Genomic DNA, 24,384 nt, shown 5'->3' on the forward strand with positions numbered 1-24,384 from the left:
ATCTTTGGGGTAAATACCCAGTAGTGCAATTGCTGGGTCGTAGGGTAGGTCTATTTTCAACTTTTTGAGGAACCTCCATACTGTTTTCTAGAGTGGCTGCACCAGCGTGCATTCCCACCAACAGTGTAGGAAGGTTCCCCTTTCTCCACATCCTTGCCAACATCTGTCATTTCCTGACTTGTTAATTTTAGCCATTCTGACTGGTGTGAGGTGGTATCTCATTGAGGTTTTAATTTGGATTTTCCTGATGTCGAGTGATGTTGAACACTTTTTCATGTGTCTGTTGGCCATTTGGATGTCTTCTTTGCAGAAATGTCTTTCATGTCTTCTGCCCATTTCTTGATTGGATTATTTGTTCTTTGGCTGTTGAGTTTGTAAGTTCTTTATAGATTTTGGATACTAGCCCTTTATCTGACATGTCATTTGCAAATATCTTCTCCCATTCTGTTGCCTTTAAGTGAGCAAATACTTAATTCTTGGGCATTCCGTGTACTTGAAGTTTGATTTGCATTTGTATCTATGAATTAGGATGTATTTTAAGTGAAAAGTTACCAGATTTCTAATGATTTGTTTTTATGTTTGAGTTTGGCTAATGTTTAAAGATTTATTTCAAATTTGGGAAAGATATTTTGAGGTAGTTTATTTTCTCACATTTTTTATAACCTATGAGATAAAAAGATTTATTAATTTCTAATGTGATACAGTCTGCCTACTGTTTTGATTACCTGGAAAGATTTTGATTTATTCCTTAAGGGATTTATTCAATAGATTGGATCCAGTAGGTTAAGTAATGACTGCTCAAGTGAACAAATTCTTCACAAAAATACTGGACAGCACATGTTTTATTATTTTTCACCGAGAAGATTTTCAGATCTGCATTCAGCTGTGTTCTGATATTTTTGGAAGAGTTAATTTTGTACTAATCAGAGTGGAATCATCAAGCTCATGCCTTCTTTTTGTGTTTGTTTTTTAATTCTCTTCCATCAGTTTTTGCTTTCACAACCAAAGTTTTGGGCCATTCAGACATCAGCCTTGATCCTCCGGACCAAACTTGACAGAGGAAGCGCACGCCGAGTGGAGCGCGCAATGAGGCAGACACAGGTGAGAATTAATGTGACAGTTTTTGTTCTTCCAACTCTTCTTTATGCAACAAATGAATCACTGAACACTACATCAAAAACTAATGATTGGGGCGCCTGGGGGGCTCAGTCGTTAAGCATCTGCCTTCGGCTCAGGTCATGATCCCAGGGTCCTGGGATCGAGCCCCGCATTGGGCTCCCTGCTCAGCGGGAAGCCTGCTTCTCCCTCTCCCTCTGCTGCTCCCCCTGCTTGTGCACATGCTCTCTCTCTGTCTGTCAAATAAATAAATAAAATCTTTAAAACAACAACAACAACAAAAACTTATGATTAACTCTTTATTGCTGTTAATAAGCATAGGGGTGCCTGGATGGCTCAGTCGGTTAAACATCTGGCTTTGGCTCAGTTCATGAGTTCAGGGTCCTGGGATTGAACCCAGGGTGGGCTCCCTGCTGAGTGGAGAATCTGCTTGTCCCTCCTCCCACTTGTGTGCACTCTGTCTCTCTTTCTCTCAAATAAATAAATAAAATCTTTAAAAAATAAGCATATATATGTGTTGTGAATATAAAATAATGAGATGGCTTTCCTTTTGTTCATTTTGTTATTTTCTAGAGTGTGGGTTCTAGAATTTGTTTGGCTCCAAAGCCCAACTGTGTCCCTTAGTAGCTCTGTGACCACAATCTTTAACCTTTCTGAAGCAAAACTGTTCCTCTGTTCACAACACTTCTGACACCAGATGTGTGGGTCTTCCATACCAAGCATTTCTCCACTTCCCTGTGGACATCAATTCTGACACTATCTGGACTTAGTGCAGACACCATAGGTTAAGGACTCAGACCGACAAGACTGCCCTCTACTTTATTTTTATTTTATTTTATTTTATTTTATTTTATTTTATTTTATTTTATTTTTTAAGATGCCATAAATTTTAACAAGTGTCAATTTCAGAAATGTTATTTATTTTTTTCAAATTTTTATTTAAATTCTAGTTAGTTAACATACAGTGCAATATTGGTTTCAGGAATAGGATTCAGTGATTCGTCACTTACATACAACACCCATTGCTCAACACAACAAGGGCTCTCCTTAATACCCTTCACCCATCTAGCCCAACGCCCACCCACCTCCCCCCATCAACCTCAGTTTGTTCTCTATTAAGAGTCTCTTACGATTTGTTTTCCTCTCTCTCTCTCTCTCTCTTTTTTACCCCCCTCCCATTTGTTCATCTGTTTTGTTTCTTAAATTCTACATGGGAGTGAAATCATATGGTATTTGTCTTTCTCTGACTGACTTATTTCACTTAGCATAATACCCTCTAGTTCCATCCACATTGTTGCAAATGGCAAGATTTCATTCTTTTTGATGGCGAGTAATATTCCATTGTCCAATCTGTATTTTTGTATCCTTTGGGTAAATACCTACTAGTGCAATTGCTGAATCATAGGGTAGTTCTATTTTTAACTTTTGAGCCATCTCCATACAATTTTCCAGAGTGGCTGAACCAGTTTGCATTCCCACCAACAGTGCAGAGAGGGTTCCCCTTTCTCCACATCTTTGCCAACAACTGTTGTTTCCTGTGTTGTTAATTTTAGCCATTCTGACAGGTGTGAGGTGATATCTCATCGTGGTTTTGATTTGTATTTCCCTGATATCTGTGATGTTGAGCATCTTTTCATGTGTCTGTTAGCCATCTGGCTGTCTTCTTTGGAAAAATATCTGTTCATGTCTTCTGCCCATTTCTTAATTAGATTATTTGTTTTTTCAGTGTGGAGTTCGATAAGTTCTTTATAGATTTTAGATACTAACCCTTTATCAGATATGTTATTTGCAAATATCTTCTCCCATTCTGTCGGTTGTCTCTTAGTTTTGTTGATGGTTTCCTTCGATGTGCAGAAGGTTTTTATCTTGATGAACTCCCAGTAGTTCCCTTTTTTTGCTTTTTGCTTTTGTTTCCCTTGCCTCAGGAGACATATCTAGAAAGATGTTGTTATGGCTGATGTCAGAGAAATTACTGCTTGAGCTCTCTTCTAGGATTTTTATGGTTTCACGTCTCACATTTAGGTCTTTCATCCATTTTGAACATATTTTTGTGTATGGTGTAAGAAAGTAGTCCAGTTTCATTCTTCTGCATGTTACTGTCCAGTTTTCCCAACATCATTTGTTGAAGAGACTGTCTTTTTTCCATTGGATATTCTTTCCTGCTTTATCAAAGATGAGTTGACCATATAGTTGTGGGTCTGTTTCTGGGTTCTCTACTATGTTCCAGTGATCTATGTGTCTATTTTTGTGCCAGTACCGTACTGTCTTGATCACTACAGCTTTGTAATAGAGCTTGAAGTCCAGAATCGTGATGCCTCCAGCTTTGCTTTTCTTTTTCAGGATTGCTTTGGCTATTTGGGGTCTTTTGTGGTTCCATACAAATTTTAGGATTGTTTGTTCTGGTTCTGTGAAAAATGCTGTTGTTATTTTGATAGGGATTGCATTAAGTATGTAGATTGCTTTGGGTAGTATAGACATTTTAACAATGTTTGTTCTTCCAATCCATGAGCACAGAACGTTTTTCCATTTCTTTGTGTCCTCTTCAATTTCTTTCATAAGTGTTCTTTAGTTTTCAGAGTACAGATCTTTTACCTCTTTGGTTACATTTATTCCTAGGTATCTTAGGGTTTTTGGTGCAATTGTAAATGGGATAGATTCCTTGATTTCTTTTTTGGTTGCTTCATTATTGGTGTATAGAAATGCAACAGATTTCTGTACATTGACCTTATGTTCTGCAACTTTGCTGAATTCATGTATTAGTTCTAGCAATTTTTTGGTGGAGTCTTTAGCGTTTTCTATATAAAGTATCATGTCGTCTGCAAATAGTGAAAGTTTGACTTCTTTCTTGCCAATTTGGATGCCTTTTATTTCTTTTTGTTGTCTAATTGCTGAGGCTAAGACTTCCAGTACCAATAGTAATGGTGAGAGTGGACCTCCCTGTCTTGTTCCTGAACGTAGGGGAAAGGCTCTCAGTTTTTCCCCATTGAGGATAATCTTATGGGTGTGGGTCTTTCATATATGGCCTTTATAATGTTGGGGTATGTTCCATCTATACCTACTTTGTTGAAGGTTTTTATCAAAATGGATGCTGCATTTTGTCAAATGCTTCTTCTGCATCTATTGAGAGGATCTTATCCTTTCTTTTATTAATGTATATTATTTTGATTGATTTGCGAATATTGAACCACCCCTGCAAGACTGCCCTCTACTTTAGATGCCAACCTTAGGTCTGGTTCTGACTGACTGGCTATAAATCAGGGGTTCTACTGACCCCCACCTGGAGTCCGATAATTTGCTAAAATGGCTCACAGAATTTAGGGAAACTTAATGTTTATTCTCGTCCATTGACTAAATAGCATTTAGTGTCTTTCACAGATTGTCTAATAACCTAACTGTGATGCAATCTGATGGCCAAGAAAAATTTAAAATGTTGCAAAAGATGTAGGATTTCATGAAGTCAATGACAGTGGTATTTTTAAAAATTTATTTTTTGCTTTGGAACAATTTAGTTGTAAGAATGATGTGAAGAGAGGTGCCTGCGGGTCTTGGTTAAACATCTGATTCTTGATTTCAGCTCAGGTCATGATCTCAGGGTCGTGGGATCAAGCCCCATGTCAAGCTCCGCACGGGGTGTGGAGCCTGCTTAAGATTCGCTCTTTCCCTCTCCCCCTCCCCCCACCTCTCTCTCCCTCTCTTAAAAAAAAAATGATGTGAAGAACTACCATCCACCCTTCTGACGAGACCCCAGTCAAGTTTTATCAATAGTCCTAATAATGTCCTTTGTAGCAAAAGGATCCAGGCACAGCATTGAGCTGCCTCATCCTTTGAGTTTCTTTTGTCTGGAACAGTTCCTCAGGCCTCTCTTGACTTCTGTGGGGTTGATGATTTTGAAGGTTACCAGCTAGTTATTTTGGAGACTGTCTTTCAATTTGGGTTTCTCTGACATTTCCTCATCATTCAATTCAGGTTACACAATTTTGACAGTAATATTCCAGAAGTATTGTAGTACTCCTCTCACGGTGTCCCTCTCAGGTGTCAGAGGCTGTGAGTTGTTCTGTGATGCTCTCTGATCACTTGAATAAGGTCATGTTGGTGGAGTTTCTCCCCAGTGTAAAGTTACTCTTTACCTTGTAAGTAATAAGCCTTTGGGGGGAGTTACTTTGAGATTATCATCCAATTTTCATCCACTTGTTTTAACATTTATTGATGTTTCTTGAGAGGGGAAGTTATTATGATGATTGCCAAGTGGCAATTTTATAATGATTTTATAATATCTTAGTTGGTATTTTGCTATAGGGAAGAGCTTTTTCTTCTTTTTATTTATTCCTCCACTTATTTATTTATTTGAGTGTGGACTCGTGGATTTCTATTTTATTCATTGGGATGTAATCTTATGCTGTCATTACTTATTTACTTTACTCTTAATTTTTTATTTTGACAGAATTTCAGCTCATGTGAATGAGATAAGCTTAAGTATAGAGTATACTGTTTGTTGCTATAGTAAAAGCAGAAGTGGATTCTCTGTGTCTGAGAATGCTAATTATTCCCAGTTATCCATTCTTCGTTTAGTAATAGAACCTTAGTTTTATCCAGACATATGACTTCCCATACTCCTTTGCATAACAGTATGTGGGTGGAAATGATGTGTACCACTTCTGGGTCAGGTATTCCCCTGGCCTTTTGTCCTTTCCTATTGTGTAGAAGGTCAGGAGAAGTGGGGCTGCCATCTTAGATCAGAGATGCCGTGTGTTGAGGAATGCAGAGCTCTTTTACCAGCTCTGCATCACTTGTCACTGGATTTATAAATGAGAAAGAAAATTATGTCTTGCTTAATAAGTATATTTAAAAAATTTCTTTTTACAGTAGTTTAACCTGTATGGACTAAGCTGAGAGCACTCTGCTAATGTTCCTGGAGGTACAAAGATTAATCTGTAGGGTCTAACTCTTTACTAGCTCTGTCCCCCGAAAGTTTAGAGCAGTGGCACCTCAGTAGCAGATGAGCACACCTAGTGCCCAGATCTTGGTTTCTAAATTCCAGTCTTCAATATGAGGGACCCATGCTCCTTGCATAGATGGCTGATTTTAGGACTGGGGTTAGCTGAAGCAGGGAAAATACAAGATGGGCGTGGAACATCTTTTGTAGTGCAAGAATATAAGGTAGTGTTAAGAAAAGGGATCTGGGGGGCACTTGGGTGGCACAGTTGGTTAAGCATCTGATTCTTGGTTTTGTCTCAAGTTGTGATCTCACAGTCATGAGACTGAGCCCCATGTCAGGCTCCCCGCCCAGTGTGGAGTCTGCTTGAGATTCTGTCTCCCTCTTCTTCTGCCCCTCTCACTTGTGCTCTCTTTCTCTCTCTCTCTCAAATAAATAAATAAATCTTAAAAAAAAAAGGGAGTTGGGGGCATGTCAGAAGGACACAGCAGCTAATCTGAAAGAGAACTCAATGGCCAAAGCTAGAACAATTTGAGCAACAAAACGAATAACGTAGTATTTGATTATAATCCAAGTTATAAAATAAATACATGGGTCCATACTGCCATAAATGAATGAATGATTGAATAAATGGGATAAAGGACAAGTCTTCCTGACAGAAGAATTTTAAATAATTTATGTAGATACTCCCCCTGTCTAGGAGGTCAAGTTTAGTCTCTCTCTCCTAGAGTGTGAGTTGGGCTTAGTGATCACTTAGTGATCACTTAGTGCATCACTTCTGTATGGAAACAGAACAATGGTAGCTTTACAGTGGAGAAACCTGGCAACCCCTACCTTAATCAGGTGATCATGGTTAGCATCACCAGCAATAAGTCTATTGATCTCACATACCCTCTGATCATAGGCTATGGTGAAAAGAGCACTTCACCCCTGTGGGAGCCTTCCACCAAACCAGTAACACCAGTTTAATTACAAGACAACATCAGAAAAAACCCAGTTGAGACATCCTATGGAATACCTGGCTAGTACTCTTTCAAAAGTGTCCAGGTCATGAACAACATGAACTGAGAAACCGACACAGATCAGAGAGAGACACTAAGGCAACTTGATAGTATCCTAGATCGGATCTTGGAACAGAAAAAGGGCATTAATGGGAAAGCTAATGAAATACAAATAAAGTCTGTAGTTTAATTAATAGTAATGGGCCAATGTTAATTTCTTAGTCTTGAAAAATAGGTCGTGATTAGGTAATTTGTTAACATCAAGAGAAATTGGGTGAAGACTGTATAGGAACTCTCCATAGTGTCTTTTCAGATTTTCTGTAAATCTGAAATTGTTCCACAATAAAAAGTTTATCTTAAATGAAAAAAAAAAAAAAACAACCCCAAACACATTTATATTCTAATTAGAGAGAAAAGTTTATCTTGATTTAAGAATGTGTATGCCTGGTGATGCCAGGCTGACTCAGTTGGTGGAGCTGGCGACTCTACATCTCAAGGTGTGGTGAGTTTGAGCCCTATGCTGGTGTAGAGATTACTTAAAAATAAAATCTTAAAAAAAAAAGGGGAATGTGTATGCCTGCGGGTACCACGTTATCACTGCTGCTTGTTTGGTTTCCGGTTCTATAGGCACAGCTCCTGCCCAGCATCTAAACAATGGGGGGTGGGCAGTGCATGTCCTAGGTCCAGATGTTTCTTATTTTAATGAGGCTTGAGTTAGATTTTTAACTGGGAACATCGGAAGGAAATACATAATGAGATGTAAATACTGGCTGAAGTATGTTCAGGTTTACCAAATAATCATAACTTGGTACCGTTTACAAGGCTGGGTGGTAGGAAGGAGGAAGAGGTGACTTAGGGAGAATGCATGTAATGTGTGTGGACTACAGAGTCCTTCAGTCTGGTTCATGCTGGGGAGCAGCGTGAGATAAAATATTGAAAGGGCTGTCTGTTCTATTTCTGGTGTCAACCCTCATATAAAGCTGCAGAATGTGGATTTTCTCCTCTGAGTAAAAGGAACTATGGGTAACATGACAGAAGTCAGAGTTTCAAAGAGAGTCCTAGAGTACGGTAGCATTTATTGGTGAAAATAGAAGCAGAAACCTCAGTTGGGGATTACTTTCATAGGCCTGCTTCCTGGGAGCAGATTTAGTATGGATAGAAATACAGATCCAAGAGATGATTTATGTAGTTGTTCTAAGTTAGAGAAATCAGTTAATTTACCTTCAGTGAAATTGAAGGTAAAATGAAAGATGGTGATACTTATGACACTTTTTTTTGTGTGGCTGCTTAAATTAAACTCTGGGAAAAAATGTTCAGAATAAGATTATTTTTCAAGGAGCGGTATCAGGAGACTAAACAATGTGAGCACTTTAAAAACAGTCTTTAAGAGCTTTTTAAAGCTCTTCGAAATAGGTCCCCTGCATTTAAAAGTCTGTTAGTTGCCAGGTAAAAGCAGATATTTATCTGGATTAAGTGAAGTTTTTGTTCAAAAAAATCCATGCAGATAAAAAAACAGACAAACAAAAAATCCATGAAAACAAAAATCCCACGTTCCTTTCCAGAACTTTTCTGTGTCAGCATAGTTTGGCAAACCCACAGGAGGGTTACCAAGTTACTATAAATGTCAGTGCTACTAACCTCCCAGTTAACAAACATTTATTGAATTCTTAGTATGTACCAGCTACTGTATTGGGCCCTGGGTATGCTAAGATAATTAATATGTAAGCTTTCAGGAGCTTACATTCGAAGGGCCAAATTCTTTGTCTTGGAATTATTTTCCACCTCCTCTTTTTCAGCCCCCTCCCCTCTCTGTCTGCAAAATACGATGCAGTTACCATGTCCTTTTGCTTTTCTTCCTGCGTACTGTTTGAATTTATTGAGGGCCTACTATGTGTTCTACACTTTGTCACATACTGTTTTAACCATTTTACTTCTCTTCACTGAGTAACATCGTACCTCAGAGCCCTTTATATTATTGTCACAAGTTGTTTTCTCCAAAATAATGAGACACAGAGATCAGGGTTAAGTGCCACTTGAAGAGAAACAGGAGGGAGTGGGATTGGGCTGAGGAAGAAGTCACATGGAGGTGCGGGCCCACCATCCCCAGGCTATTTCTCATGCTGCGCGTCCCCCTGACTTTCTACCTTCCCTTCCCCGCCATGGGATATAGGCGCCCCTGGGAATGGGCGAGACCTCAGGCCAGGTGCTCTTGGTGGCTGTAGGGGACGCTGAGACAGCTGACAGCTGGGGGCCACATGCGCACCCCACGCCCAGTGTAAAGCAAAGAAGGAAAGTGAAGGTGTGGTTTCGTGATCAGTACTTTAAATTATTCATGCTGAATTGCTCCTATTGTATTGAAGTTCATTTATTAAAAGCTCATTTCACACTGAGCAAAATGTTGAAATAACCGGTGTTAAAATGATCAAATATGCATATTTTATTAAAATACGTGTATAGTTTTTTGTTCAAGGAGACTACACATAAATTTTTTAAATTTTATTTTGGGAAACAGTTAATTTTTTTTTTTTTTTTGGCCAAAGTTTGGCCTTAATACAAATAGTACTAGATTACATTTATTTATTAATGAAGGACATACTGACTTAGAAATGATTTGCTTTGCATTCATCTCTTACATTAACTTTGGCATATGAAATAACTGTCATCATTCAGTTTTCTTTTGGAGCAGCAGTTAAACTCAAAAAGTAGAGTGGTAAATTTGTAAGTGTATAGCACATCTTTTTAATTTGAAACCTACATTATTCTCTGAATTATGCACATTATGTTTTTGGGCATCAAATAATAAAAGGATGTGTTTGAGGAAAATAGATTTAAAGAGGGAGCCGCATCACCATGCTCTCGCATCTTGCCCTGTCTTGGCCTTCATTGTATCTTGTATGTCCCCATCTTGCCATCCAAATCCTGCATTCTGAAGAGAGTTGTATACTTCTCTGCCTACAGAACAGGATGAGGAGTTGTTATTTCTGCCTTTACAGGGTGATACCGCAGAGAAAGTCACTTCACGCCCCAACCCAGAAATTTTGGAATTAGCCAGATCATGTGACAAGGTGAATGCAGGATTTGTCTAATTTTCTGTGCCTTTTTGAGCTATTTACCTCATCATCTGAACTCTTGCCAATTCTCTGATTCAGAGTTTGATATTACTGTATTTGTTGAAGTTGCTGCATCCCCGAAGAATTAAGAGGAAAATGATTTTTCAAATACCTGTCTATATAAAACAATGTTTAGGAGAAATTCTGTTTTAGTTTCTGTGAAAATCTGTTTCCTTCCTCAGCTGTTATAATGTGATAAAACGATAAGCCGTTAAGGCTGAAAGAAAAATAAGCCAGAAGGAGCTGTTTAGGGAAAAGCTCAGTCTTGTCATATTACAAGTTGAGGAAGCGCAGGTAGGATGAGTCACGTGACTCGCCCCCGTTGGCCTGGCTAGTTAATGACAGAGTCGCGACTGTAACTTGCACGGTGATGAGCAGCTACATTGAATGATATGATGGCAAGTCCTGAAGATGGCCGATTTGGGAGGGATTTCTGAGAAATGCCAAACTTAAAAGGAGAATATTGCATCCCACCAAAAGGTAAATAAACCAATGTTCCAAGATCCACAGAGGAAGAAGGAACTTCAAAGTGAGGACAATCCATTAAAAACACCCTGTCTCATGAAAATTATTCTAGGCTGGAGTTCTTTAATGATTGCATGTTTGGGGCATGATGGTGGTAATGACAAAGAAAATGATGTTTATGGAAACATTGAGTGGTTATGATTCAGAAGCAATGAATTAAAGTGAGATTATATTTTCTAGTACTTATTCATACCCTGCTTTTGATTATTTTATGTTATTATGTTATTAAAATAATCTTGTTATTGAATTTTAATTACTCAGTTATCTCTTAACCCTGTTAATTTAAATGAGGACAGTCTGCCCCTGTTCAGGTAGCTCTGCCTCTAAAGATGATTTTCCAACAGGGATCTTTTCCTTCACCTTTGAATTTCTGGGAGGACAGTGCATTGAATTGGGAATTGGAGATTATAATAGTTTTCTGTCACTGGAGACTGTCCTGCATTTGACTTTCTTTACTGTGGTAGTTAATTGAGATTTAACAATTTTTAAATGAGTTTCAGTTTTCCAAGAACATCTGTTCTTGGTACTGGAGTTGTATATATGCTTTAATGGAATAGACGTTTTCCGTCGTATCTGATTCTGGAGGGAGAATGGTCCAGAACAAGATGACTGGTACTGTTGTGGAGATTATTGCTCCCATACAGGCTAAAACACTTCTGTTTTAAAAGCTGATAGTCCTGGGGCACCTGAGTGGCTCCGTTGGTTAAGCATCCCACTCTTGGTTTCAGCTCAGGTCATGATCTTGGGGTTGTGAGATTGAGCCCCAGGTTGGGCTCAGTGTGGAGTGTACTTGAGATTCTTTCTCCTTCTCACTCCCTAAAATAAATAAATCTTAAAAAGAAAAAAAGCTGATAGTCCTTTCTTTACATGGCTGTTTAATTTCTAGTAATGATTAAAGGCATGTCATAACAAAAAATTAGGGAAAAACTGGTCACAGAAATAATAACGTCAGGATTTATACAGTGAACCTCGTACTTGTTTTTGAATAATTTCATAGAGGGGTCCTTCACATTATTTTTTATACTGAGGGAAACCCATACTGCTGGCATTATATGTAACACTTGGACCAAGTCCATGATTAGTAGTGGCAAAGTATGTTTTGTTTTTTTAAACGATGTCACTGTTTTTAATTGCTTTTAATTATAGAAGTAATACCTGCTAATTATAAAAAGTATAAGCAATAGAGAAACAGAAGTAAAAAACTGTTTTCCCCCACCTTGCTTGCCTTCCAGTCTCAATTTGTAACCTTCTAGACTTCTTTCTCTGCATAAGTAAATGGTATGCTTAAACATCAGTGGGTTCATGCAGTCTCTATTACTTTATACCTTTTTGCCTCTTACCAGAACAAGCTGATCAGCTCTGCGTGCCAGGACCTGTGGATCTAGCTCATTCATTCCGGCAGCCTTATGTCACTCTGTTAAATGGAGGCGCTATAATTTATTGAACCTCTCCCCTATTTTTGAAGGTGCCCTTTAATTAATGTATTTTGATTTTTAAACTACATATTAGAAACTTTCATACTATACATAGTAGAGAAAAGTCTACTCAGAAGGATCTCAAATGCAAGATGTAAATTCTCCAATTCCCAGCTCACTCTTTAGCAGTTTCTTTTTTGTTGTTGTTCTAGTGGTTTCCATTATAACTTTAAATATTTATACTTCTATTATACTTCTTTAAATGCTTGTACTCTTTTTCTTGATTTTTCAACTTTAATTTTTTTAAACATTTATTTGAGAGGGACGTGGGGGGCAGTGGCAGAGGGAGAGGGAGAAAGAGTCTTAAGCAGACTCCACGCTGAGTGTGGAGCCCAACGTGGGGCTCCATCTCATGACCTTGAGATCACGACCTGGGCTGAAACCAGGAGTCGGATGCTTAACCAGCTGAGCCACCCAGGCGCCCCTTGATTTATCAACTCTAGATAGAATCTGTTTTCTCCACACTATGAATTATGGATAAGTAAGTATATCTCTCATCCCCTCTTCCATTTTTTTTTTTTTTAAAGATTTTATTTATTTATTTGATAGAGAAAGATACAGTGAGAGAGGGAACACAAGCAGGGGGAATGGGAGAGGGAGAAGCAGGCTTCCCACTGAGCAGGGAGCCTGATGCGGGGCTGGATCCCAGGACCCTAGGATCATGACCTAAGCCGAAGGCAGATGCTTAATGACTGAGCCACTCAGGCGCCCCTCCCCTCTTCCATTTTTATGCCTTTTTTTTTTGCAGTGGTTAGGGATTGTTACTCTACATTTTATTCTGTAATTTATGTCATCTGTGTTTAGTCATATGTTGATTTTTTAAAATTTTAAATCAGCTTTATAGTAGTATAATTATGATTATATGAATATTTTAATTATATAATCAAATACTGTGATTGTACCTATGGAGAAAAAATCGTATGCTTTGTCTCTGAACTTTTGCTGCTTGACAAAGGCTCTCACAGCAATCAGGGTCCAGAGGATTCCCCATTTGTTCCTTTTTTGCTTTTCTTTTTTTTACTCATTCTAGGTCATAGTCAGCTACCACTGTTTCTTTGATCTTGGTTTTTACATACCTTGTTTTCCTTGTCCTTTTGTGTTACTTCCTGTGTAACTTTCATCTGAAGGACATGGGTGGTAAATTTGAGTCATTGTGAATGTATTTTTCCATCAGAATTTATTAGTTGGGTTGGGTATAGAATTCTAGTTTCAAAATCATCTTTCTGTAGGACTGTAAATGAGATCATTTCTTTAATCTTCCAGCATCCCAGTTTACTGATAAGTTAGCAGTTTGATTATTGTTCCATTTTTTAAAAGATTTATTATTTATTTGAGAGAGAGAGAGAATGCAAGCCGGGGAAGGGGCAGAGGGAGAGAGAGAATCTCAAACAGATTCCCTGCTGAGTGAGGAGCCCAACATGGGGCTTGATCCCAAGATCCTGAGATCATGACCTGAACTGAAATAAAGTTAGATGCTTACCCGACTGAGCCACCCAGGTACCCCATTATTGTTCCATTTTAAGTGATATTTTTCTTCTCTTTTTGAGCATTTTTAGAATTTTCTCTCCATGCTTGGAATTCTGGATGTCTGAATGTGAGCATGGGTTCTGGAGTTGAACCACCTGGTGTCAGATCCAAGCTCTGCTATGTATGAGCTGCTTCTGCCTTGCACAAGCTATTTAACCTCTCGGTGCCTCAGTTTCTTCATGTGTATAATGAGATAAATATACTTACTATGAGGATTATATGAGTTAATATTTAGAACAATGTCTCTCAGGAAGGAGGTGCTTAACAAATGTCCTAACTATTGTTATTCTCTTGGAGTACTTATTGGGTTCTTTAAATGTGAACAGCCATGTCTCTGTAGTTCAAGGGTATTTTCTTCCATTATTTCTTTAATTATACTTTTCCATTTTTTTTAAAGCCTTTTTCTCTATTTCAGTTCTGCAGTAGGAATTCTAGTAAGCTTATGTTGAGACCTCCTGAATTTATCTTGTATGACTCTTTATTTTGTGCTTTCTTTTTCTTTGTATTTTTGCTTGATGTTGTGGGAGATTTCTTTGACCTTTTTTTCCTATATCACTAATTTTGATCATTAGCCTAATTCCTAATAGTATTTGATCTATCCTTGTAATTTTTTATTTTGATAATTCTTTTTTTTTCTTTCTTTCTCTTTTTTTTTTACAGTTATTTTCAGGTGTGTAATATAGTGATTCAACAATTCTGTGCATTTTTTCTCAGTGCTTATCAAGATTAGTCTACTCTTGGGGCGCCTGGGTAGCTCAGTCGGTTAAGCATCTGCTTTCAGCTCAGGTCATGATCCCAGGGTCCTGGGATCGAGCCCCGCATCGGGCTCCCTGCTCAGCGGAGAGCCTGCTTCTCCCTCTGCCTCTGTCTGCCGCTCTGTCTACTTGTGCTCTCTATCTCTGTTAAATAAATAAATAAAAATCTTTAAAAAAAAAATTAGTCTACTGTTAATTACCTTTATTTCATTAAAAATAATACTTGACAATTATTTTTAATTTTCAGGAATTCTGTATTTTTCTGATTGCTGTTTTTTCTAATATGATTTTCTTGTTTTATTGATGTGATACCTCATTTAATTTCTTTGCATATATTTTTTTAAAGATTTTATTTATTTATTTGACAGAGAGAGACACAGCAAGAGAGGGAACACAAGCAGGGGGAATGGGAGAGGGAGAAGCAGGCTTCCCGCTGAGCAGGGAGCCTGATGCGGGGCTCGATCCCAGGACCCTGGGATCATGACCTGAGCCGAAGGCAGATGCTTAACAACTGAGCCACCCAGGCGTCCCCTCTTTGCACATTGTTAATTAGAATTTTAAAAACTCTCTTCTTTCCATGAATTCCCTCTCCTCAATAGTAAATTGTTTTATATGTTCGTTTTGGCCTTTCTCTTCCTGGTATTGCTTATCCTTAACTTCTTGATGATCACCAGTGTTCATTGTATTAGCGGTTAATGTGAGCTCCCTCTGCGGTTATATGGGTTTCTTTGTCTGAGAGGCCTTTCCCTGTAATGGAAGGGCTGACTACATACTGCACACCTGGCCAGGGTGTGTCTAACTGGCAGGCTTCATTAGGGTTGCCAAAAATCTTCCCTCTACACCTTCCCCTAGGGCCTTAAACTCTGGATCTGAGGTACTTGATGTTATAACAGAGATGCTTCTCTTTTCAGATAGGCCCCATATATCCTGTTGCTCTATTCCCTTATTCCTTTCCTCTGACAAGACATGTAAGGTCTGGACAGCATCTCCTAGATGGTGCAAGCAAGCAGTGTGCTTCAGCCTAGGGGCCAGAGATGGTATCCGGAGGAGCTGATAGCAATGCCAAGATCCCAAGTGAAGAGCCAGTCACAAGAGATATAGAGACCTCCATGAGGAAGACCTTCTCTCAGTGATTTTCTGAAGCATCAGCCAGTGGTAGTAAGTCACGAAGTCATAGCCTAGAATATTGGGTCACCTTCACCAGCATGACAACCCAACAGGTGAACTAAACAATTTGTGAGGTTTTCTTAGATCGTTGAACTTAAGGAGACTGCTACGGATACAAAAGGCTTCGAGTGCTTAGAAGAGGCTCCTATTCATCAAGAACAAGGTTAAAGTGTTTCGAGGGTGGGATAGCAGGGTCAGAAAAGAGATCCAACAGTTCAGAAAATGTATACGAGGTTGATAATATGCAAAATTAGCTCTGCATCAAATAAGTTAACACAGGGCCTCCCTTTCTGCTCCCAGACCAAAGACAGACCCTGGGTCAAGGCATCACATCAGAATTGCCCTCTACCTGTAGTCGTCAAGAGCACTTGCCAGGAGTGCAGTAGTTTGGGGCAGAGAGCCAGCTGATGCAGATCATCTCAACTTTTTTTTTTTTTTTTTAAAGATTTATTTATTTTAGAGAGAGAGCGAGAGCATGTGTGTGTGTGAGCAGGGAAAGGGGCAGAGGGAGAGGGAGAGAGACTCTTTAAGCAGACTCCCTGCTGAGTGAGGAGCCCGACCCATGGGTCCATCTCAGGACCCTGAGATCATGACCTGGGCCAAAATCAAGAGCCAGCCACTCAACCGACTGAGCCTCCCAGGTGCCCCTTAACTTTAGAATAATTATGTAAGTGTATGGTTCTCTCAAAGAGATGGGGATATGACTGTAAGAAAGAAGGTAAGGAACCCAACTGTGGGATATAATATTTAGTTATACTAAGCTGGAGGCATGTTCTCAGATGCAGGTAAGAGCTCCCTAGCACCCCCCAGTTTCCCAGCAAGATGTCGGGCTTTATAGGATGCCGTCCTGTGGCATCCGGTGCCAGAAACTCTGCTTGGCATTCGCACAGGGGCAAGGGATAATTTGTGCCCACCTGGGACCTCCCATCCCTTAGCCAAATGATGATCGTAAGCGGAGGGTGTCCCCCAGCTGACCCAGGCTTCTGACCCATCTTAGCTTCATTCTGAGTTTTGTGAGAAAAGGATTTCTGAAGTTGTTTTATCCTACAACCAATAAGAGAATTAAACCACTTTAACATCTTCATCATTTCTCACTGAGACTGTTATAACTCTCCTTACTTTTTCTCCTCACCAACTGGTTGGTCCTTTTGTTGAAAAAAATAAAAAATCAACTGACCACATGTGTGATTTACTTCTGGACTGTGTTTCTTTTCTTTTTTTTTTTAAAGATTTTATTTATTTGACAGAGAGAGCACAAGCAGAGGGAGAGAGAGAGAGAAGCAGGCTCCCTGCTGAGCAAGGAGCCCGATGTGGGACTTGATCCCAGGACCCTGGGATCATGACCCGGGCCGAAGGCAGCCGCTTAACCGACTGAGCCACCCAGGCGTCCCTTTTCTTTTCTTTTTTAAGATTTCATTTATTTATTTGACAGAGAGAGAGAGAGAGAGCACAAGCAGCGGGGAGCTGCAGAGGGAGAGGGAGAAGCAGGCTCCCCGCTGAGCGGGGAGCCCGATGCGGGACTCGATCCCGGGACCCTGGGACCATGAACTGAGCCAAAGGCAGACACTTAACTCACTGAGCCACCCAGGCGCCCCCGGACTGTTTCCAAAGCTATATTTTAGCATTTACTAAATTATATTTTATTTTATTTGGAAACCTTTCTATCTTCACATCTAGAATGTGAGCTTCTTGAGGGGTCAGGTTCTCTATTTCATTTACTTTTGTATTCTTAGAATAGGCATTCAGTGGATGTTTGCTGAATGTTGAATTTGAAAAAAAAATCATGTTTGAATTAGTTACTTATTAGCAGGACTATTTGAGAATTGGCTAAATTAAAGAATAAATTTTCATCTGGCACTTGAGTAATCCACGAGCTGGAGAGACCAGCTTTTCTGATACCATTCCAGTCCGGATCTTTCGCCCAGTGCCAGAGCTAGCAGGAACAGAGCAGTCACCATGATCACAGAACTTAACGCAGTGTTCCCAGAAGGTAGTAATTCACAGTTCGGTTGGTTGTATTTTTTTAAGGGGAGGGAAAAGAGATAAAGGAATGTCAGTTTTTCCTTACAAGGTTTCCTAAAAAATGATGAATTACATGTATAAATCACTACTTTTTGAGGTTGTTAGAAGTGATAAGAGAACTAGAGTCCGTGAATTTACTTAATTAACTAGAAATATGTTCACTCTGTATTTCTCAACATACCAAAAAAACCAAAGCTTTTTCTTTATATTACAGACTAGTCATTTGTTCTGCATTAAAGACTTCTCTCTCATATTTTAGCATCTCGGGATATGCCTGTGCTCTGTTATATTTATATATATATTTATATCTTCATAAAAGCACATCCTCATGCATTGTACTTGTCAGGCTTAGTATTGATTGACCTTGATGTGCAACGGTTTGTGTGAGTGGAGAGTATGTGCCCTTTGGGGCACACAGTCTAGTAATTTCCGCCAACTATGGCTGTACTGGGCTTGCATAATGAGTGGGTATGGCTTCAAAACTTGATAAATTGCATTTGATTTTTATACTTATTTTGAACATCCTTCTAAGTACAAGGTGCCTGTAAAGGACAGATTGAAGTTTAGAGCTTTTCAAACCCTTTACCATTTATTTATTTATTTATTTATTTATTTATTTATTTATTTAAAGATTTTATTTATTTATTTGACAGAGAGAGAGCAAGAGAAAGAGAGTAGGGGGAGTGGGAGAGGGAGAAGCAGGCTTCCGCCGAGCATGGAGCCCGATGCGGGACTTGATCCCAGGACCCTGGGATCATGACCTGAGCCGAAGGCAGCCGCTTAACCGACTGAGCCACCCAGGCGCCCCAAACCCTTTACCCTTCTACTTCAGTAAAATTTAAGAACAGGTTTCAATAAGGAGTCTTTTCATTGTGAGGGACAGAAACCCCATCCAAACTGGCTCTAAGAAAGAAAATGTACTGGCCGTTATGACGGGGGAATCTTGGGGTATTCCAGTCTCAGCGACAGCTGGATTCAGGGACTCAAAGAGATCATCAGCTCTTTCTCTTTCTGTCTTTTCTCGCCCGTGTTCTCCCATCTCTGCTTTTCGTGGCCTGCTTCAGTATCAGAATGTCTCTTGTCTGAAAAGCACCAACTTTCATTGTCCACAGACCTTACAATCCAAAAGGGGGAGAGATCACATACTATAACCAAGGTTGAGCCCCTTAGCCTCTTGTGCTTTGTTTCTCCTATCTGTAGAACAAAGAGAGCAGTAAGTAGTGCCTACCTCACACACATGTTGAGGGATTAAATGAGTTAATGTTTGTGAAATGCTTGGAATAGTGCCCGGCACATAGAAAACCCTCAATAAATCTTGACTGCTATTATCATCCTCTCTTTATAGGAGGAAAAGTATAGATACGAAAAAATAAAACTACCCGATCCTTTGTATAACTTGCTAAAAGCAGTCATTACTACTTGGAAAATTGAAAAACTTTGGGATAATTACAGTGCTTCACCCTTAATATACTGAGTCATGCCATTGAGTGGTTTAAAAATCTGAAAGATGAAAACATGTCCATTCTAGCTCTGTACTTCACCTGCGTTAGTAACCATTGGCAGCATTTGAAAGTTACTAAAAAGTATACTAGGATTTGCTCGTGTGATTGTTGCTGTGCTTTTATATGTTGGAATGATTATGGTTAACTACTGTTCATTTAGAATTGTGTGTAGTTACTACTGTTTACTGAATGCTTATATGCCGGGTGTTAAATAATCCTAGCATATAGGCATTATCTACATTTTACTAATGAGGGAAATGAAGGACAGAAATTTTAAGTGACTTACCTAAAGTCTTAGAGCTGAGCTAGAATTCAAACCAGGTCTACCTTGGATTTTGAAGTCCATTCTTTCCAAGTTAATCCATCATGCTGTAGTGTTCTAAGGAAGCTGTGAGAACTGGCTTAAAAAAGAAAAAAGATCAGTATAAGACCTGGCATCTTCTAGAGGAAAGGAATTGAATGAACATAGGCAGGAAGCAGTGAATACAGGCTTTTGTGAGAAAGGCTTGGGTTGCAGAACTCTGCCTCTCAAGGCCAGCAATTTAGGTGAACGGGGGAAGGAAATGGAATGCTCACTCTCAGGATGAGGTACCGTGAGGGAAGAGAACACACAGATGGGCGAGAATTGGCTTCTGCCAAGGCCAAGCAAAGGGGCTGCCATGAGGTTTGAGAGGCTGAAACCAGGATATGGGTTTCATCATAAGAGTTTGGTACAAAAGAGGCAATGGTTAGTTCATAGATAAGTGGAATAAAAGAGTGGGACAAGTGATACACAGCATCAAATGTGCTTTATTATTAATAGTAAAAAAAAAAAAAAAAAAAACCCTAGAAAGTTACAGAAATGTAAAAAAAGGTAACAGCCAAGGAGCTTTAGTAAAGGGATAGAAGAAAGGACACCCACTTCCAAAGGTGGCACTAAATGATAACTCCAGTTAGATTCCAGGCAGGGACACATTTAAGTTGTGTAGACAGAGTCGGATTAGGTTGACTCAACAGACACATCAGTTTTCCCTGGGAGAACTCTGTGTACATCCTAACAGCCTTATGCAACATTTCCCAAACTTGCCCGAATATGTGAACCATTTCTGAGGTGCTTGTTAATATATAGCTCTGCAGCCCAACCCTCAGGGATTTGGGGTCAGCACAGGGGTGGTGATTAGGGGCGCTTCTGAGAAAGACTGCCTTAGGCAGAAGTCGGCTGTTAATCTTTAGTAGCTCCAGATGTTTTTCTGTCTCACACCCCAGTACTTAGAGAGCAGAGGCTAAAAGGGCATTTACCAAGGTCTGGAGGCCAGCGTTGTGATTTAACAGGAGGCCAAGTGCCAGGAGGAACCTTAGATGTGAGTGTTATTAAGTGTCACAGAATCTGGGGCCAATTGACATTGAGCTCTGAGGGGCAGGAACTTTGCATTGACACCTCCTGAGGAAGGTCAGTGTATTTATCATTAAATTTAACTACTTTAACTTTTTTTTTCTTAAAAGATTTTTTTTTTTTTTTTTTTTTTTAGAGAGAGAGAGTACAAGCAGGGGGAGCGGCAGGCAGAGGGAGAAGCAGGCTTCCTGCTCAGCAGGGAGCCCGATGCGGGGCTCGATCCCAGGACCCTGGGATCATGACCTGAGCCAGAGGGAGCCGCTTAATGACTGAGCCACCCAGGCGCCCCAAACTACTTTAACTTTTTAAGAAAAGATGATGCTAGGAGTTTAAAACTTCCACTTAGGTTTTAATTATAAATATTTGTTGTTCTTTGCACTCTCATAATCTTTGCAGATTATAAACAGGCTGATTTGTGTTCTCATTTCCTAATTTTTTAAAGATGAGATGATGAAAAAGAACTTCTAAGTATTTCCCGGGGCGCCTGGGTGGCTCAGTCGGTGAAGCATCGGACTCTTGATTTCGGCTCAGGTCATGATCTCAGGGTTGTGAGATTGAGCCCTGTGTCAGGCTCCACGCTGGGCATGGAGCCTGCTTGAGATTCTCTCTCTTCCTCTCCCTCTGCTCCCCACCCCCCCACCCAAATTAAGTATTTCTTTAAACACTAAGCATGGAGAAGTTTGGGGAGAAAATTGGAGGTGGGCGGATGTGGGGACGGCATTCAAGACAGTGCATCTGCTGATTCTAAGTCAGCAGTTTTCAAAGGGTGATTTGTGGGACCTGGGGGTCCCCAGACCATTTCAGAATATCCACAGGTCAAAATTGTCTCCATAATAATACTGGGATATTATTTACCTTTTCACTCTGTTCATACTGAATCAGCAGAAGTGGGCGGGGGGGGTGTCAAACTGCTGGCCTTTTACCTGAATCAAGATGGCAGCGCCAAACTGTGCTGATAGTCATCGTGTGCTTCACCGCCACGCATTCAGTTTCCAAAAAAAAAAAAAAAGACAGTTTTATTCATGAATAAATGTAAAAAATATGCCTTTGATAAAATAGGAAATATTATGTTATTAAGTCTTTAGCCTTGACAGTGTATCTTTTTTAATATTCTCTGCGATGAAGTGGGAAGTCCTTAGAAAACACTTGGGCCACACGCTAACGTACCATGGTCGTCTCAGGAAACAGCTGAGCTGCCTGCTTGGCTCATGGAACATTATCTTTTCCTGAAAGAACTACTGACACACTTGGGGTATTCAAACTTAGGTATTTGGCAGAAATTTTCTCAGAAAAACAAACCATGAAGTGAGCTCATCACTTCAAGGAGAATAAGTGACAATAATTTGTTACCAATGATAAAATCTTGAGCTTTTAAGAAAAAAAAAAAGAGAGAGTTTTGGGAAACTTGTATCTGTAACTATGAACTTGACAGTTTACCAATACTTCAGGTATTTGGATGAGAGTTTTCTCCTAATATTGTTGATGATATTAAGGCATATAATTTTTAAATATTATATGAAATATGTCAACATGTGGAAGATCTGTGCATTTTCCAAATGACTAATACAGGATGTTAAAAAATCAAGCATCTGTAAAAGATCCATTCAAAGTTCAAGGTAGACCAGTGAGTGGTTTATTTTGTTTGTTTGTTTTTTTACCAGTGGATTTTACTGTAACAAATAAAAGTTCATTGATAGGATTTAAAATTCCACATTGCAAGTAATGCTAAGAAGCCACCACATGTTAAATTTTGGTGTAGTATCAAAGAATCATACCTACAATTAACTGAAAAAGCTGTAAATATACTCTTTTCTTTTCCAACCACATAGCTGTATGAGGCCAAATTTTCTTCCTAGATGTCAGTCAACATATCATATTGCCACAGATTGACTATAGAAGCAGGTATGAGAATCCAGATGTCATCTGTTAAAATGTGAGACATTAAAGAGATGTCCAAAAATGTAAGACATTGTCAATTTTTTTATGTTAATATAATGCATCTATTATTTTATTTTAAAATGGATTAATAAATATTTAAATATTTCTCAGTTTTAATTTCTAATATGGTAAGTATTGATAGATTATAGCCCACATAAACAAAAGCTCTTTGGAGTCCCTAATAATTTCTAAGAGTTTAAAGGCATCCTGAAACCAAATAGTTTAAGAACTGCTGACCTAAGGTATGACTAAGGGGAGTGCTCCCAGGTGGCTATCTGTGCTTCCTTGAGAATTGTCTTTTTGTGTTCATCTATTTGCTCTGGAATCATAAAAAAAGACATCTAGGTTCTCCCAGCCCCCATTAGTAGACCCAGTTTCTACCAGCCCACCCACTAAGGCCTTTTCTGTGTCTAGAACAGGAAGCAATAAGTGAAGTTCTTGACCAGGCCATGCCCTGACTCCTGTGTTATGGGATGTAGGTGGGGGAGAAAAACCAGTATGGAGTTCTGAATATTTTTCCACTGGGAAGGTGCTTTTTGTTTTCACAGCTCTGATAATTTTCCGCTTAGTTATAAGGTAAGGTTTTAATGAAGCTGTCAACTTGGTCTTTGGAATCAGGCGGGCTCTTTTTTTCATAGCTTTATGACTTTGGGCAAGTCATTTTTATTTCTCTGAGCTGCAGTTTCCTATACATGAGGTAAAGTTGGTCTAACAATAGGTTTAATGGTGTTGTCGATATGTACTGTTTGTAATAGGTCTAATTCTCATTCCCCTTGATCTTACTGGAAATTTTCTTGGACTTGGGGGTTTGAGGCTGCAGTTAGTTTGACTATTCTATTTGTAAATCATAGCTGAATGACTGCAGACTCCTGTCAGAGGGAGGTATTCAACCCAACTGTTGGATATATTTGATTAAGTACATATTTTAATAATAAATCCAACCCTTCTTTACACACACACACACACACACACACACACACATGCACAGAGATTGTACAACAAAGCAAGGTGATTTGGCATATGATCCGTCATACCTTTTAGATTATCGGCTAATTTCTACTTGGCTCTTCAGAAAGATGATAAACACTTTGATATCACGCTAGCAAGAATGAATAGCCTTCAGTGAAAGGGTCTGTCCTTAGGGACTAGCTCTGTTCTTTTGAAGATATGTGTGCCATACTTTTAGATATGAGCACATAAATAAAGTCTAAATCATACCAGACCTTGTTCAGAATTGTCCTTCTATACTAAATCATTCTCCATGTGCTATTTTTAAAATGTAGGCTTGGTCTTCCCTAGTTTTTTTTGTGGAAGTTCTTTCTCTACTGAAAACAGAGTCGTGAAAAGACAGGCACATCATTGTTTTCTGTGGTCTTGTTCTTTTATTCCCTACTCCCTAGAAATATCTCCTGACCTGTGGTACTGTGGCTCCTGAAAGGTTTTTTTTTTTTTTAAAGATTTTATTTATTTGACAGGGAGAGAGAGAGCGAGAGCAGGAACACAAGCAGGGGGAGCGGGAGAGGGAGAAGCAGGCTTCCCGCAGAGTGGGGAGCCCGATGCGGGGCTCGATCCCAGGACCCTGGGATCATGACCTGAGCCGAAGGCAGACGCTTAACGACTGAGCCACCCAGGCGCCCCTCCTGAAAGGTTTGAGAGTGGTTTTTGCACAAGGTTAGGGAATCCGTATGCATGAGTACATTTTCTCAAAGACCACTCAAAGTATAAATGCTTTGAGGTGGCATTTGGGAAGAAAATGACATTAAAAGGGAGCCTTAAAACTTGATAACAGTGTCATATCTTAACAGTGTATACATCATGAAGTCATGGTTGGTGTGTCCCAGCAGTTCCACCTGGATTTTCTGTGACTTGGCTCTTCTCCACCACTGGACAGAGCCCTAGACTATTCCTCACTCCTTACTCATCATCTTTCTCATTCATCCG

At 39.5% G+C, this 24,384-nt stretch overlaps 1 protein-coding gene across 3 annotated transcripts in view; it reads left to right on the forward strand.

The window, feature by feature from the left end:
- Positions 1–24,384, forward strand: part of TTC27 (tetratricopeptide repeat domain 27) — a 169,502-nt gene that overhangs the window by 66,743 nt on the left and 78,375 nt on the right. For all 3 annotated transcript variants that reach the window (XM_036119108.2, XM_036119110.2, XM_078056160.1), the window contains exon 10: positions 988–1,101. In XM_036119108.2, the coding sequence (XP_035975001.2) occupies positions 988–1,101 (114 nt within the window). The remainder of the gene's footprint in view (positions 1–987; positions 1,102–24,384) is intronic.

This window comes from Halichoerus grypus, chromosome 10 (assembly GCF_964656455.1).
Source record: "Halichoerus grypus chromosome 10, mHalGry1.hap1.1, whole genome shotgun sequence".
Lineage (NCBI taxonomy): Eukaryota > Metazoa > Chordata > Mammalia > Carnivora > Phocidae > Halichoerus > Halichoerus grypus.